At 53.5% G+C, this 16,968-nt stretch overlaps 1 protein-coding gene across 4 annotated transcripts; it reads left to right on the top strand.

Annotated features, from left to right (window-relative positions):
• Positions 1 to 1,406: 1,406 nt before the first annotated feature.
• On the top strand, positions 1,407 to 15,041 carry MTG2 (mitochondrial ribosome associated GTPase 2). Of its 4 annotated transcripts, none has more exons than XM_079945515.1 (7): positions 1,407 to 1,592; positions 8,250 to 8,458; positions 10,509 to 10,656; positions 11,885 to 12,000; positions 12,499 to 12,717; positions 12,894 to 13,032; positions 13,746 to 15,041. In XM_079945515.1, the coding sequence occupies exons 2-7, from the start codon at positions 8,255 to 8,257 to the stop codon at positions 14,138 to 14,140; spliced, it is 1,221 nt and encodes a 406-aa protein (XP_079801641.1). In that variant the 5' UTR covers positions 1,407 to 1,592; positions 8,250 to 8,254; the 3' UTR covers positions 14,141 to 15,041. The 4 variants fall into 4 exon arrangements, with proteins under 4 accessions (XP_079801641.1, XP_079801639.1, XP_079801640.1 ...); XM_079945513.1 differs by having other exon boundaries at positions 1,407 to 1,658; XM_079945514.1 differs by having other exon boundaries at positions 1,407 to 1,658; positions 8,234 to 8,458.
• Positions 15,042 to 16,968: the final 1,927 nt, after the last annotated feature.

Below are 16,968 nucleotides of genomic sequence, written 5' to 3'. Positions count from 1 at the left end.
AGTAGAAGTCCTGTTCTAGGACCTTCTCCCCTCCTCTGTGGAGACAGAATCACACATGCATTGGGATAGAAGTGTTTATTTTGTAGACATACGGGTTTTTAGAAACCCTTAACACTGGTAAGGGCTTAAAAATACATCTCTGTATTAAATTATTGAAATGAGAGTCCTTAACCGCTAAATGACACAGACATTAGTAATTTCATTTAGGGAGTCATTTCCCTTGATTTTGTCCTGTTCTTTCCTGACAATTTTCATAGAATTTGCAAACTCAGTCGGGGATTAAATTTTCCCGTTGAAAATGTTAAGCATTTCAGAGAACTGTGAAAATAGTTTATTTTTATTCCTTGCCAATCTGGGAATATGCCTTTTATGTGTGTGTATGTTTTTTTTAAGTGCTGTATTAATACTTTTTGAAGGAAAAGGACACTTAAAAAAACTTATCCCGAAACTTCAATCTGAAATGTCTTACATTAAGAATTTCTTGAATGTTGTGTATATATTTTTAAAAGCACTTTGTGAAATAGTTTGTACATCTATTTCCTAATTTATACATGATTGTCGGTGTTCATATATTTAATGATTAATAACAAAATGTTTATTTAACGTGCTGTCCGTTTTTATGTAATATTGTGGGGAAAGTGATGCCAGCAGCTCGTTTTCGTTCACTGTTTCGTGTCTCCTCTTCCGCAACACGAATGTCTGCAGACGCTTAGGCCCGAGAGTCGCTCGCGCGGTGCGGTGCGGTCAGTGCCGCCGAGCTGCCACGGCCGAGCCCCGGGCGGGGCGGGCCTCGAGCGGTGACCGGCGCGGCCCGCGGAGGTGCCGACAGCGCCCAGGCCGCCGGCTGGCCCCGCCGCCTCCGGCCCGAGCATCCCTCGCGCGCCCGCAGCCGCAGCCGGGCCTCGGCGGTCCGTGCGGGGCGGCCGCTCACACTCGGACCGAGGAGGGCGTTTCCGTGCGACTTCCCAGCCCTGACTGACCAGGTCACGCCGTCTCGTCCGTGAGCACAGCCCGGTCCCGGACAACCATCCTCACCCGTCCGCTTCTCTCCTCAGCCGGACTTTGGTGTCTAAGTTGTTTATGCCTTTGTTGTAATTAATAAACTGGCTCTTCGAGAACCGTCCTGGAGACTGAGTTTCCGTGAGGTGATGGGGAACCGGAAGCCCCGGCGGGGAGACGGCTGCCGGGCCCGGGATCCCTGCATCCCCGGGTCCCTGGGTCCCGAGGCGCCCCCGCTCCGCACGCCGGAGACCAAGCTCACCTCTGCGCAGACGCGAGCAGCTCCATTTATTTCCTCTCCCAACCCCCTCCCGCGCCGCACATGCGCGCAGGGGAGCCCTGCGCAGGCGGGACCCGCCCCGGAAGTGACCCGTGGAGCCGGCCCCGGAAGTGGCGTGCCGTCTGGAGTGGTGAGTGCAAATAGCGGCCGGGGGAGCCCTCGCGTCCACGGCCCGGGCTTCCGGCTTCCCCTCAGCGCGCGTGGGCGTGCTCGGGTGGCCCGGAGACTCCTTTGGGTCGAGGTCCTGAGTGTGAAACGGTTCCTCCCGGATGTTGCTCTGTACCTGCTGTGGCGCGCGGTTGCACCGAACAGCGTGAGCGTTCGCACAGGAGCAGCGTCCTCCTGCGAGGGCGCTCTGGGCGGGCTGGGCCGGCACCGGGTACGCCGTCCGCGCCGCTGTGGAGACCGGGGTCTGTCCTGCTCGCGGGCCTGTCGGGAGGAGGGAGGCGTGTCCTTGGGGCCAGCTCCCTGGAGGGGGCTTCCTTCTGTAGAGGGCCCTTCTCACGACACGAGCGGAAAGGAGATCACGCTTTTCAACGCAAGTCGGTTCCCAGGCAGATACGCTTTAGCAGAGAAAACGTGTCCACAGTTAAGGAGCACAAAACTGATCGTTTTAAAATGACCCTTGCCTCGGTTCCCTTGGATGGTGGTCGCGTACACATCCCTGATTTGAAGAACCCTGCTGTGAAATACGGGCAGCGAGGACACTGTGTTGGGCACGCGAGAGACTCTATGAGTCTCAGCCTCCACTGCTTTAGAGTGGGCGTAAAGGGGCTTCTTCCCTGGCGGTCCAGCCGTTAAGACTCCGCGCTTCCACTGCAGGGGGCACCGTTCGATCCCCGGTCGGGGAACTGAGACCCCGCATGCCAGGCAGCGTAAACAAAACGGCATAAAAAATGTAAGGGTCAGAAGTTACGGCACCATCACTTTAGGATACTTTAAGGAGGGTTTGTAAAGGCCCAGTTTAAAGCAGAGTGTGCAGGGAAACAGCAGAGTTAGTGTTTTTATCACGCGGTAGTAACAGTGGAGTTGCTTCTGCTCCTGGACACCCCAGGATAAGGGGAGGGCCAGTTACCAGGACCAGCAGAGAGCAGCATAGACGGGGCTTCCTCGGCTGGAGGTCGACCTTCAGTCAGGATCCAGCCCTCCTGCGCCTCCCTGCAGTCTCCGCCCCACGGCAAGGTAGCTGAGAGTAGTCATGCAGGGTAGGCTTCTGAAACGGAGCAGGGTGGAAAAGGGGTCTAGAAAAGCAGATGGAAAAAAACAGCATGCACTGTTACCCCTCACAGGGTGGTTGTAAGGGATTTTTGTTTGTTTGTTTTTGGCCGAGCAGCTTGGGGGGTTCCCTGACCAGGGATTGAACCTGGGCCCTCGGCAGTGAGAGCGCAGAGTCCTGACCACTGGACCGCCGGGGAATTCCCATGGAAAAAAATTTAAAATTTCCGGGCTTCCCTGGTGGGGCAGTGGTTGAGAGTCCGCCTGCCGATGCAGGGGACGCGGGTTCATGCCCCGGTCCGGGAGGATCCCGCGTGCCGCAGAGCGGCTGGGCCCGTGAGCCATGGCCGCTGAGCCTGTGCTCCGTGACGGGAGAGGCCACAACAGTGAGAGGCCCGCGTACTGCAAAACAAAACAAAAACAAAACAAAAAAATTAAAATTTCCGTAGGAGGATCTTAGAGGCTCCTGGCAGATAATAATGTGTATGGACCAGTAGAACTGATCTTAACACTTTACAGAACAAAGTGGAGCCCTTGCTGTGTATTGAGCGCCTTCCCAGCATTTTTTAAAGCCCCCATCCTGTAATCATGAAGTCTGATTGACTCTGGGCCCTCAGCTTTCACCACCGTCCCACCTTTTGTACTCTGCTCTGCTGGGCCCAGGAAGAGGGATGCTCCTAGGAGGAATCTGAGTTCCCACTGCACAATAAAGACCAGCGCTGTCCAGTAGAACTTTCTGTAATGGTGGAAATGTGCTAATGGGTGCTGGCCATTGTGGTACCCACTTGTCCCGTGTGGCTGTGAGCACTTGAAATGTGGCTTGTGTGACTGAGGGACTGAATTTTTACGTTTAAAATTTTTTTAGTTAATTTAAACTTAATAGCCGCATGGGGCTATTGGCCAGAGCAGGTAAAGCATTAGAAGGAAAACAAAGACCAAATAGTCATGTGAAACCAAAGTGAACTTGTTCACGTGGCAAGGGAGAGCCACGGCACGCGTTCAGCAGATTTTTCCAAACACACTGAAGAGGTAAAAAGGAGGAGTACTCCACATTAGGCAAGATTCAGAGTTCAGGTCTCTGGTTGGCTTTCTGATCGTCACCTCTGATTGATCGCTTTCAGGTTTCGTGTTACCAGTGCCCAGAAGCTTGGTTTTCAACCCGGCCGGGCCGGATGGCGTAGCTCTCCAACAGACTTAGCTGTGGGTGTGCTTCTTTGATGATCAGGTGGTTGGTTTTGCCCCTTGACACCCTGCTTTCGCACTCCACTCCTCCCATCTGAGAGATCTGTGACCTTGGGGAAGTCACTTCACCTCTCTTTGCCTCTGTGTCCTCATCTGTACTTTCTTTACAGGGCTGTTATGAGAGTTAAATGCATTAATCCCTGGAAAACACTTAGAACAGTATCTTGCCAGTAGTGAGGTAGAGGTCTTAAACGTTTATTGCTAAGCTTATTGTTAAGCTAGATGCTTTTGTAATTGGTGTCCCTGTAAATGGGATTGTTGTCTTAATTTCATTTTATAGTTTGCTGCTAGTATAGAAGAACACAGTTGACTTTTGCAAATTAACCTTGTAACCGATAACCTTGCTTCTTCCGGCGCACCGCAACGAGGAGCGGCCCCCGCTCGCCGCAGCTAGAGAAAGCCTGTGCGCAGCAACGAAGACCCAACGCAGCCAAAAATTAATTAATTAAATAAATAAATTTATAAAAAACAAAACAAAACAAAAACCTTGCTTCTTTGTATATTAATTCTAATCTTTGTTTTATAGATTTCGCTGGAATTCGCTGTGGAGACAGTCGTATTTTCTGCAGTTTTACCTCTTCTTTTTTATTTTATTTTATTTTATTTTATTTTATTTTTTGCAGTACACGGGCCTCTCACTGCTGTGGCCTCTCCCGTTGCGGAGCACAGGCTCCGGACGCGCAAGCTCAGCGGCCATGGCTCACGGGCCCAGCCGCTCCGCGGCATGTGGGATCTTCCCAGACCGGGACACGAACCCGCGTCCCCCGCATCGGCAGGTGGACCCCCAACCACTGCGCCACCAGGGAAGCCCTATCACGCACATTTTTAATTGTTAGGCCTTCCTGATGACTAATTCCATTTGTCATTATCAGATGCCTTTGTTCATCTTAGGAAATGCTCTTTTTCTGGAAGTCTGTTTTGTCTGAGTTACGTGTATGGTTAGGTTTAGGGTACCATTTTATTATTTGTTTTCCCTTTGTGCCTCTTCTTTGTCCTGCTGTCCCCTTTCTTTTGAGTTATCGGAAAGGCTTTTAGCATTCCATTTCGTCTACTTATTGGCTTTGGACATATCTCTGAGATACATGTTAGTGGTTGCTCTGGAGATTACAGTGATCCACTTACCTAACCTTTCATGATCCACTTAGACTTCAGACTTTTGCCACTTCACAGAAATGTGGAAACCTTGCAGTCACCATTGCATGCATGGGAAACCCACTGGACAGTGTTATAATTTTCCTTCTACAGTCATACATATTTTAAAACTCTTACAAGGAAAAAATAGTCTTTTTCTTTTTTTTTTTAAAGGATAGGTACTTTTATTCATTTACTTATTTATTGGCTGCGTTGGGTCTTCGTTGCTGCATGCGGGCTTTTCTCTAGTTGCGGCGAGCGGGGGCTACTCTTTGTTGTGGTGCGTGGGCTTCTCATTGCCGTGGCTTCTCTGGTTGTGGAGCACGGGCTCTAGGCGCACAGGCTTCAGTAGTTGTGGTGCGTGGGCTTAGTAGTTGTGGCACACGGGCTTAGTTGCTCTGCGGCATGTGGGATTGTCCTAGACCAGGGATTGAACCCGTGTCCCCTGCACTGGCAGGTGGATTCTTAACCACTGCACCACCAAGAAAGTCCCCCAAAATAGTCTTTTATACGTACCATCTCCTCATTCCTAAAGGTTGGGGTTTCCCTGTGGTGTCATTTTCTTTCTGGGGTACTGCTTGTGGAGACAGTGTCTCCCACCACCCAGCATGTCTTACTTCATTTCCCTCCCTGAAGGATATTTTCACAGGCTGTGTAATAATGCTGGGTGGGACTTTTTTTCTTTTAGCACTTTAAAAATATCTTTTAAGAGGGCTTAATGCAGTGTGGGATCTTGGAGCAGAAAAAGGATATTCATGGGGAAACGTGAAATCCAAATGCCATCCTGAGTTTAATTAATAATAACATAGCAGGGTTGGTTTCTTAGTTTTGACAAGTGTACCCTGGTCATGTAAGATGCTAATATTAGGGGAAACTGGATAAGATGTATATGGGAATATCACCTTTTCTGTAAATCTAAAATCATTCTGAAATAAAGGTGTATTTAGGACAATACATTAACAGGAAGATAACAGGAGGAGGGTGTCCCCATGGAGGGGCGGCCCAGTGGAAGGGGAGAGCACCTACGTCAGGAGGTGAAGGTTTGGTTACTGTCGAGGTTGGGTGAGTAAACATACTGCAGGTAATGGAGCCGGGACTCTGACAGTCAGAGGATGGACTTGCAAAGACAGAAGGAGAAAATTAGAACCTTGTGGTGTTGAATTGGAATTGGGATTATAGGTGTGAACCCATGGTTTTCAAAAGATGCTGCTCTAAAACTGTGGGTGGATCGGTGTGGCAGTGACTACAGATGCGAGTGTTGTGTGTGGATGCGTTTACCTTCGTCTGCTCTGTCCACGGAGAGGACCCACGAGCAGCACCACCCCAGGACCCCTGAGCACCCCCAGCATACAGGTGGCCTTGTAAATACCATTCTCCACTAAAAGAACCAGGGCTCCTTGGAGTAAAGGCTGGTTTCAGGGTCAACCAGGGAGAGTGCCCGGTGAACGTGGAACATTTCGTGGCAGGAAGCAGGGAGCGCTCACAGGTTGAGGGGCTCGTGCCAGAAGGACACCAAAGCCAAGGGATGGGCTGCCACTGCCCAAACCAGAGGCAATTTGAGCATTGGAGTAAATGATAGTAACAGCGTAGCTAACTGAATAAAATAGGAAACTGAGCCCGTAAAAATGAGTAAATGGACAGTTTATGAGGAACGGGATTTGCACAGTCTCAGACCACCTCCCCTGAGGTCCTCGTAACTACACAGGGAGGGAGGGGTGCCCCGACGCAGGGAAGCTGCGCGGGAGCTCCGTGTGCAGGGTGAGCAAGGCCCCTGACTCGTGTGAAATTCCTGCCAAAGGTGCATTGCCCGCGGCTCATCACAAAGGGACGTCCGTCAGAGGGAAAACGAGGACACGCTGCAGAACAGCTGGCTTGTGACCTTCCAGGTGTCAGGGGCACGAGAGTCAGGGAGGGGCTGCAGAGACGTGGCAGCAAAACGCAGCTCGTGGTTCTGAGCCGGACCCTTTGCTGTGGGAGCCGCTATAGGGACCGTTAGCCAAAGCTGGGGGTCTGGGCGTGGCTGGTGGCCCGGTTTCAAAGGCCATCCCCCCGGTTCCGTAGGGGTGCCTCTGTCCACAGGAAGCCACACTGCCGTGTCCGGGGGGTTGGGGGTTCGGTGTCAGGTCGGCCGCTCACCCTCAAGTGATCCACGGACTCTCCTTTGAACTTTTCTATACCTGATTGTTTCCGAACAAAAAGCAAAGCTTTTCAGTGCCATGCAGAGGGAATAGCTCCCACCAAGGAAGTATTTCCTTTTCAGAAGGGTCAGGAGGTGTGGAGCAGGAGGTACAGGAGGGGCTTCAATGGAAAAGGCGAGCCCTGTGTCCTCGCCTGCTGTGTTGCGCACGTGGTGGCTTTATGATTTTTAAAGTAATGCGTGTACATTTATATCCCTTCTGTATGTGTAGTTCGTACTTAACCATGGGAGGAAAGCCTCAGTGGTTTCCTCTTATGTGGCACACGTGTGCCTGTGAAGCGGGGACATTGGAAGTGGGTGACGTTCAGAACAGTGGACGGGGAGGGCTTGTCGTCTCCTGGAGGGCTGGGCCTGAGATTCCTCGCGTTGGCCCTCAGCACCCACAAGATATATAATTATCACGAGCTGTTTAATGAACGAGCAGTGGTGTAAACAGCTCTTAGTTAATGAAAAGTGGCTCACGCTTACTGAGTTTTCACATGGGCCAGGTACTGCTGTCGTGCCTTCTGTCCCTCCCAGCCTGGTCCGTCGTCAGATGAGTGAACTGTCCTAGGTCGCCCTGGGGGAAAGGGGCAGAGGTCCTTGTGCAGAGTCTGGCGGCTTACCCACTGCACCCATAGGAAATACCCCACTGTGTTCCAGTTGGACCATTTCAAACTGTGCAGGATAACACCATAGCATCTGAGTAAATGGGTGTTTTTATTTTTAAGAAATTTGGATTTGAGGCTGAGATTTCCTTTTTAATATTTTCATTTAGCAGGTATTTGCTATTCTATAGGGAGTATATTCCAGAGTTGCAAGAGATTTAATGATGTAATCCTTTGTACACAGATCTTTCCCCCAAGTAGCATATAGGCTAAGGAGACTTGCTTTCGCTGCGCTGTGCAGCTTGCGGGATCTCAGTTCCCTGACCAGGGATCGAACCCGGACCTCCGGCAGTGAAAGCCCAGAGTCGCAACTGCTAGGCCGCCAGGGAACTCCCTCCAAGTAGCATATAGGCTAATAGGGCATGACTCGGGGTGGAAGGTGGTGAGTGAGGTAAGAAAGTCATTCGTTGGTTCATTTATTTGTTTCAGGAGCGCTCGCCCGCGTTCTCCTGCGCCAGGTGCTCACACTGCTTCAGTTTGGGCTCCGTGTTCGGGTTTCAACCAGATGTCTTATTTTGCCAGTTTGCCTTTTGTTAAGGAGCCATGATACGTTCGAGGCTTTCCGCAGCGAGATCCTGGCCGGTGTTGGAGGGCGTGGGGTGCTGGACACCGTTGGCACGAGTGTTTCCCAGGCCCGGGCGGCTCCTTCCCCAGCACGCTTCTCCCAGGCTGCTCTCGGTCAGCTGTGCGGACTGCACCAAGCACCAGGAGCCCCCCAGGAAGAAGCTGCTCTCGGAGAAAAAACTGGTGAGGCTCTAACCTTGAAGGAAGTTGACGCCGTTTCCCCTCTGAAGGCGCAGGGCGTTGTTTTGAGCTCTTGTTGTCTTGTCTTTGTTTATCCTTGGAAATGAGCCCGTGAGATGAAGGCCTGCGGGTACCAAATACTGGGCTGGCCTAAAACTGCGGCGGACCCAGGGCAGTGCCCAGCGTGCCAGAAGTGATGACCGTGTTCGCTCCCTTCGCCAGGAGGGCGCCTGGGGCTCATGCATCGTTAGCCTGTGCGTCTGAGATGTGTACTACATGCATCCTTAGGGCATGTGGATGGTTCTGCATTTATGGCGTGGGGGGGGGGGGCGTGGGGCCCGGGGCAGCACCTTTAGTTCTATAGTTCTCCAAGGCTTACATGCTTTTTATTCTGTTTATCAAAACCTGTTTAAAACATGAATGATCTTTAATTAAATTCAAGAATACACATGTCTATAATCCATTTTGTTTCCTCCCAAGTGCGGCTTCCAATTAAGGCTCATAGGGCAAACAGTACTTCATGTGGAAAATTACTTTGGCAGTCAGCGTGTGCACTCAGATATATCAAGTTTTCACGTGGTTTTGTCTCCTCCCCAGAATGTAAACATTGACTCTTAAGTTTTATCTTCTGTACGATGCTCCTTAGTTGTGCTTTTTTCCCATCAGGGTTGATTTCCATTATGTTCAAACTTGTACATTGCGTTTTTGAAACAGTAATTCATGGTTTTTCCATGTGGTGGTGCCAGAGCATCATAAAGTATTTCTGTATTTTCCTTTAAAAAAAGATCTGCTTATGGAGTAGTGGATGGAAATGCAGATGCCCTGGTCCCCATGGAGGGGCCATGTGGGCGGCCACGTCAGCCTGTGCACATGTGCGGGGAGCAGGTGGGCTCCTCGGGACAGGACGGCTGGGCTGGGAGTGGCGTCCTCAACACTGCACCCTGGCACCTTGGGCAGCTGGACCTCTTGTCCTGTGAGCAAGCGTTTATTAAATATTAACCTGGTTAGGGGACTTCCCTGGTGGTTAAAGCTCTGCGCTCCCAATGCAGGGGCTCAGGTTTGATCCCTGGTCAGTAAACTAGATCCCGCACGCCGCAACGAAGATCCCGTACGCCACAACGAAGATCCCGTGTGCCACAGCTAAGACCCGGCGCAGCCGAATAAATAAATGTTAAAAAATATATAGATATACATATATATATATATGTTAACCTGGTTAGTTAGTTCTGATTCTTCAGGTAGGTTGTGTCTCCCTTAGGGACCTAGAGAAAAACTTGCTCTCAGATAAGGGCTCTGTCTGCATCACCACATTTAAAAAAGGAGCCCTGGGGCTTCCCTGGTGGCGCAGTGGTTGAGAGTCCGCCTGCCGATGCAGGGGACACAGGTTCGTGCCCCGGTCCGGGAAGATCCCACATGCCGCGGAGCGGCTGGGCCCGTGAGCCATGGCCGCTGAGCCTGTGCGTCCGGAGCCTGTGCTCCGCAATGGGAGAGGCCACAACAGTGAGAGGCCCGCATACCGCAAAAAAAAAAAAAAAAAAAAAAAGGAGCCCTGTTCAGTCAGCCACAGAAGACTTCTGTTCTTAGTTGGAAGCCTGATAATGGCCCAGGGACTGTCACTCTCATTCTCTCGTCCTGAGGAGCAGAACTCTCCATTAGTAAAGACCTGTTCTTTCTTTTTTTTTTTTTTTTTTAAAGACCTGTTATTTCAATAACGTGTTTCTATTTGAAAAAGCTGGGAAGACGCTTTATTTAAGGAGTATCTCCTAAACTGCGTTTTATTTAGGTTTTTAGCGTGGAGTTCGTGACTGGGATGTGTATTCCACGCTGAGCACTTTTAACATCTGCGTTGTTGATTTACATTTGCCTACAAATAGCAGTGACTTGTGGGAACTCTTTCTTATATTTGCATCTTAGGCGTGATTAGCAATATTAATATCATTAGCTTCTAATTTTAAAGCCTGTCATGGGTAGAAAAGGTACATTACAAATGACTGCTTGGTCCTTGGGAGGACTGCAGAGTTAATAACGACAGGCCTCTGTGTGTTCTCTGCAGAAAAGGCATTTTGTGGACCATCGCCGAGTGCTTGTCCGAGGGGGACGCGGAGGTGACGGGGTAAGCTGCTTCCACAGTGAGCCCCGGAAGGAGTTTGGAGGCCCCGATGGTGGCGACGGAGGCTACGGCGGCCACGTCATCCTGAGAGGCAGGTGTCCCGAGGGGCAGCCCGGGGAAACGCGCTGTGTCTGCGCGCCTCCGGGGTGGGGAGTTTTCACCTTCTTATCCTAACAGGAAGTTGGATTCAAAAATTGACCTGTGGACATCATTTTATTAAATTACGTGGATGTTCACATTTAGATAATCCACCCAAAACCAACTTTGATGATTTTGGTTTTTTTTATTTCAGGAACACAAAGACAGTTTACTGTCAGGGAATCTAACATTCTGGTACAGTCTGTCAAAGGGTTAATCTGTTACTATCTCAGTCGAGTGCTGAAAGGGTACTGATTGCCCTGACACACATGGAGCACAAATATTAGCAAACTAGTCCCCTCAGTAACCATTCACAGCATAGTAAGTACAGCTGTTTTCAAGATGATGATGACATTATGGGTAATTTTTGAATTGTTTGAAAATTGTAGTATTTTTTGAAAGAAAATAGGAAATTAAATTTTTCAAAAAATCACATTGCGGGCTTCCCTGGTGGCGCAGTGGTTGAGAGTCCGCCTGCGATGCAGGGGACACGGGTTCGTGCCCCGGTCCAGGGGGATCCCACATGCCGCGGAGCGGCTGGGCCCGTGAGCCATGGCCGCTGAGCCTGCGCGTCTGGAGCCTGTGCTCCGCAACGGGAGAGGCCACAACAGTGAGAGGCCCGCGTACTGCAAAAAAAAAAAATCACATTGCTAGTTTAGCGACTTTTGCTACAACTTTATTCCGTGGTCCCAGGTGCATTCTTTAGATTTTTTTTTCATTTTTATTTTATTATTTATTTATTTATTTTTGGCTGTGTTGGGTCTTTGTGGTTGCACGTGGGTTTTCTCTAGTTGCGGAGAGCAGGGGCTACTCTTTGTTGTGGTGCGCAGGCTTCTCATTGCAGTGGCTTCTCTTGTTGCGGAGCATGGGCTCTAGGCACCTGGGCTTCAGTAGTTGTGATGCGTGGGTTCAGTAGTTGTGGCTTAGGGGCTCTAGAGCGCAGGCTCAGTAGTTGTGGCACACGGGCTTAGTTGCTCCATGACATGTGGGATCTTCCCGGACCAGGGCTCGAACCCGTGTTCCCTGCATTGGCAGGTGGATTCTTAACCACTGTGCCACCAGGGAGGTCCCGTCCCAGGTGCATTCTTAACGTTCTGAATCTGAACAAAAGAAACTTAACAACATGAGATGGGTCTGCCTTTGACACAGAGGGAGATGACGCTTCTCGCTCTGACTTCCAGTTGACCGGCAAGTCAAGTCCCTGTCCTCAGTCCTGTCCCAGTACCAGGGCTTTGACGGAGGAGCCGGCGGCAGGAAGAACTGCTTTGGGCGAAGCGGCGCCGTCCTCTACATCCAGGTAGGCCATCTGGACCATCAAGCTCCCAGGTCCTGCCGAGTGGTCCAGAGGGGCCCCGTCCTCCACAGAGCAACCCTGGACGGGGACTCTGTGCTGATTTCATACCGTGTGAATGTGTCACCTGTTCAGAAAGTCATGAGATGATTATATTTACGGCGAGGGGCCCGTAGGTCTCCCCCGCTGTCTCCAGCCCCGTGGGGCCCGCAGGTCTCCCCCGCTGTCTCCAGCCCCGTGATCTGCCCCCACCTACCCTCTCGGGCACCTCCCTACGAGTGGAGAGTTCGTGCTTTCAGCATCACTCTCGCTTTCCAGATGCTTTTGTTCACCCGGATGCTTTAGACGCACTGTTGGGAAAAGCCATTTATGCGGTTTGCCTGCAGTGCAGTCAGCCTCTCAAGCCCTTTAGGGCTGGGCCCTTGCCAGGCCCTTTGTCCCTTTGTGGAGCTTAGTTGTGCCTCCCTTCTCATGCTGCTCCTATAAGCACTTGTTATTTTTCAGGTCCCCGTGGGCACTTTGGTGAAGGAGGGAAACGAAGTCCTGGCTGACCTCTCGCACCCGGGTGATGAGTTCATCGCAGCACTGGGCGGGGCAGGCGGGAAGGGCAACCGCTTTTTCCTGGCCAACAGCAACCGAGCGCCCACGACTTGTACCCCCGGACAGCCGGGTCAGGAGCGGGTCCTCTTCCTGGAGCTCAAAACGGTGGCACACGCTGGGCTGGTGGGTGTCACCTGAAGCCCCGGCGGGAGGATGGTGGGGGACATGCCAGGAGGGCGGCGGCCGGGCAGCCCACTTTCTCCCATCAGAGCCTGTTGGCTTCGTCAGGAGCCCTGCTGTCCTCGTCCCCGGTTCCCGACCCAAGACCCCCGACCTTGGCCGTCCCCACTCTCTTCCAGGTCGGATTCCCCAACGCGGGGAAATCCTCGCTTCTCCGGGCCATTTCCAACGCGAGGCCCACTGTGGCCTCCTACCCATTCACCACCCTGAACCCGCACGTGGGGGTTGTTCACTGCGAGGACCACCAGCAAATAGCAGGTAGGACGCCAGGGCCTCTCAGAGAGTCAGGGCAATGCTTATGTAACTCTTGCGTGCAGCGTTGTTTTCTTCATTTGAAAACTGTGGTTCTTTATCAGAATCAGGTTTTAGGTTTGCTTCCCACCCTCTCCCCCAGGCATCTGTTAGTGGCAGTGCAGGAATTGGAGTTTAAATTTCAAACCTGGGGAAATTATTCCTTTTCACCGCCTCTATTCTTCTCTTTCATCTACGGGGAACTCGGCACCGTCAGTCATGTGGACAACGTGTGATTTAAAAAGCTTTCCCTGTACCATTTTGAGAGAAGAAAACTTTCCAGAAGATAATGTACCCATTAAAAATAGTCAGCCTGCTGGCGACGCGATTTGTGTAGCGCTTTATACTTGCAGAAGACGCTATCGTTTCTATCGGTAATCCAATTATTAATAGAGTACAGGAAGCCGTCTTCCCCTTTTTTGAATCATTTTTGAAGCCAGAAAGACTGCAATGTGTTAAGTAGTTCTTATTAGACTGATCTGTCATCACGCCTGTCAACCAGATACTTCAAAGCATTAGCAGAGCTGAAAGCTGAGATGCCTCAGATGGTAATTGGCCTGATGCATCACTGAGGCAGTAAATTGAACGACTTCACTTGCAAGGTGTTCCTTGGAAGGAGAGGATCAGAACTCAGAGGTCTCAGGTTCCCCTCCTGGACCGTCTGCTCTTCTCCTCCGCAGTGGCCGACATCCCGGGCATTGTCCGCGGAGCCCACCGGAACCGGGGCCTGGGCTTGGCCTTCCTGAGGCACATCGAGCGCTGCCCCTTCCTCCTGTTCGTGCTGGACCTCTCGGTGCCAGAGCCGTGGACGCAGCTGGATGACCTGAAGTACGAGCTAGAACAGTACAGGGAAGGCCTGTCCGAGAGACCCCATGCTGTCGTGGCGAACAAGGTCGACCTCCCTCAGGCCAGAGCCCAGCTGCCCCAGCTGCAGGCCCGCCTAGGCCGAGAGGCCATCGCCCTGTCAGCGGCCACTGGGGAGAACCTGGAGGGGCTGCTGCTGCATCTGAAGGAGCTGCACGATGACCACGTGGCCGCGGAGCTGGAGCGGGGCCGCCAGCCTCTCCGGTGGTAGCGGAGGTGGTAGGCCGGGAGGTGGCATGGGCAGTGCCCAGGCAGGCTGACTGTGACCGGAGATGAGGAAGGAGTCCCAAAGAATCAGAGGCCTTGGTGCAGCGGCCTCCCCACCAGCTCAGGGCTCCCCACCAATGCGCCCCCCTGCCCTGGGCCTGGGACCTTGGGGCGGTGGACGCTCACGCACCCGCCCGTCTGTTCCCGGTGCTTCCCGCGCCCGCCTGCATGCGACTGACGTGCTACGATGCGCTCGTCTGTGTTAATTGGCCCCTGATTAGCAGGGACCACACGCTGCCTGATGTCGCCAAATGCTGCCAAGTGCACACGGGGGGTGGGAGCCGGTGTTCCCTGCTGACCCTTGGGTGGCGGCAGCTGTCGCAGAGGTGGGCCCTTGATTCCACGGCTGTCAACACGCCCCGTGAGCGCAGTTTGGCGGGGATGCTCTGCTGTGCGAGGGCCGGGGGAGGGAAAGCATTTGCAGGTGCAATCCTCAGATGCCGCCGTCTGAGGGAAGCAGTGAGGGTGACACCCGCCCTGTTGTCCCAGACGGCGCCGTGCTCTTTGGGAGCCGAGCTTCACGACTGCTCCCAGTATCCGACCCAGGGACGTGTGGCTTCTGACCCACTTAGTACACGCGAACAGGTTATTAACTGCGGACTGCAGGTGGGGCATGGCAGCGCCGTCCCCCAGGGTAGCCAGTGTCTCAGGTTTGTGCTTCTAGGTGTCGATGGGAGCCGCGCCCGCGCCCCCAGCGTCCCTGACTGCAGGTGCCCCGTGAGGACGGCGCAGCTGCTCCTAGCCTGCTCATCCGGCAAAACGGCCTGGAACTTTTGTTCCCCCCAAATAAAGTCTGATGCATCTGATGTGTCCCTGAGGGCCTAAGGGACGAGTGGAGAAGGGACCCGGGGCCCTTTGGGGATCGGCCTCAGGGTCCGGAGGCAGCTGGGCCGCTGGGTGCACTTAGGCCAGTGTCTTTTCCACACGTGGGGGTTGGGCAAACCTCGACTAATAAGCCAGCGCCTGAGCTTTCAGGAGCAATTCCGTTTTGATCTGACATCAAATTTGCAACTAGAACAAGAGTCCTCTACCTGAACCTTTATTTCAATGCCTTGTAATTTCAGAGGTCCTTGTGTTCTGGAAACCAGAGCTGGGTTTTGCATGTATTTGCTCTCTCTCAGGCCACCGCGAAGAGCAGCATTAATTATCCACGGCCTTTCATCTTGCTTGCTGGGCGCCCACCACGTGTGCTCTTCAGAGGGGAGACGCTCAAGATGCCTCCCGTAGCTGACCCCGAAGGGGTGCCCCAGAGGGCAGGGGCTCTGTCCTGTTCTCGACTGTGCCCCCAGCAGCCTCAGGACCTGACCCCAAGGGGGCACCAGTACGTATTTGTGGAATGAGCGAGTGCGTGGTGGCTGATGTCAGGTGCGTTTAGGTTTCTTTTAGTTTGAAGACTATTTGACGGGTGGGTGGGTGCCGAGCAAGAGCCGTGGCCCGCTCCCCAGGCCCAGCTTCAGCCGGGCCCACCTCTTCTGGCCGTTCCCGCTCAGTGACCTGCTCCAAAGTCTCAGCAACTCTTGCTTCCTTGATCAGCCCGGGGCGCCACCTGTTGACCTCTGGCCCCTGGACGGGACTTCGCTTTCTCATGTCCCCCTCCCTGTGCCCTCCCCACGGCCGCACCGGGTGGCCTGGGTCTGCGTCAGGCCAGCAGGGCGTGGGCTGTGGGGCCAGGCGCTTGGCCGTCTCCGTGGGGCCCTCGTTCGCTGGGGGCTGGCACAGCCCCGCCTTGTTTCTTTGCCTGGCTTTACCTCTTCCTCTGCGTGGTGTTTCTGTCCCAGCGTCGTCCCTCCCCTACTGATTTCGTCTCCCAGAAGCTCCAGCCGCCAGCCTTTCCCTGAGATTTCTTCTCTGTGCCCTTGGCCCTCTGTTCCCATGCAGGCGGTGGGCTCAGCGCCTGGCGGGGCCTCCCGGGGCGGGGTGGCCGTCTCCTCCCTGGTCTCCTCTCCCTCCCGCTTTACTCTCTAATTCATTGGCAAAGACCCTATTTCCAGAGAAGGTCACATTGTAAGTTTCCAGTGCTTGTGACTTTGAGGGTGCCGTCAGCCCAGCCAGCACTCTATTCTAGCACCTGCTCAGGCCCCTTGGTCTCCCCGCACGGCAGCGCAGGCGCCATAATCCCTGTATGCACGGGTCCTTCCTCCACCCCATCTTGGGCCACCCCCTCCCTCCAGCAAAGCCCCAGCCCTGACCTGGCCTGCCCTCCCCTGCTGCCCATCCCCTCCCTCTGTCCTCTGCTCCAGCTGCTGCTTGGCTACACTAAGGACCCTCCAGGACAGCAGGCTTTTGTGCTGCCAGTCCCTGCGATGCAAGTGCCCGTCCTCAGACACCCTATGAATGCCCCCCAGCTGGGGGCCTCTGACCACCTGATCAAGCAGCCCCACCCACAAGGGCCCTGCCCTGCGCCCCGCCAGCCGCTGTCGGGCGTATGGCCCCCTGGCCTGGCCTTCCGCATCAGCCCCTACCGCCATGAGGCTCCTGGTCTGGGCTGCGTCGCAGGGCCGGGACAGTGCCGGCACCGGAGGCATAACAGACGTGCTGGGCAGGTTGTGGTTCCGTTGAATACATGCGCGTGTGTGGGGATACATGCCAGCATGTTTACGGACAGGGCGCACGTTCAAAGACCATGGAGTGGAGAGCACCGCCCAGCGACAGGGCAGCGGGCGGCTGCGCCACGTGGCTGCCTGCGGATTCCATTCAGACGGTGGGAGGGGGGCCGGCCTGGGGTGGGGAGGTGGCTGCGGCTCTCAAAGGGCAGCACGAGGGGCCTGCGGT

This window comes from Stenella coeruleoalba, assembly GCF_951394435.1.
Source record: "Stenella coeruleoalba genome assembly, chromosome: 15".
Classification (NCBI taxonomy): domain Eukaryota; kingdom Metazoa; phylum Chordata; class Mammalia; order Artiodactyla; family Delphinidae; genus Stenella; species Stenella coeruleoalba.
This window is presented reverse-complemented; position numbering and strand designations above follow the sequence as displayed.

What these genes read in the sequence shown, in the direction of transcription:
- MTG2 (XM_079945515.1), top strand. Translation starts at nt 8,255, where the DNA reads ATGATACGTTCGAGGCTTTCCGCAGCGAGATCCTGGCCGGTGTTGGAG. An exon ending in CGGCCACGTCATCCTGAGAG is followed by an intron (nt 10,657 to 11,884) that starts GCAGGTGTCCCG and finishes TCTGACTTCCAG; the next exon opens with TTGACCGGCAAGTCAAGTCC. An exon ending in GCGCCGTCCTCTACATCCAG is followed by an intron (nt 12,001 to 12,498) that starts GTAGGCCATCTG and finishes GTTATTTTTCAG; the next exon opens with GTCCCCGTGGGCACTTTGGT.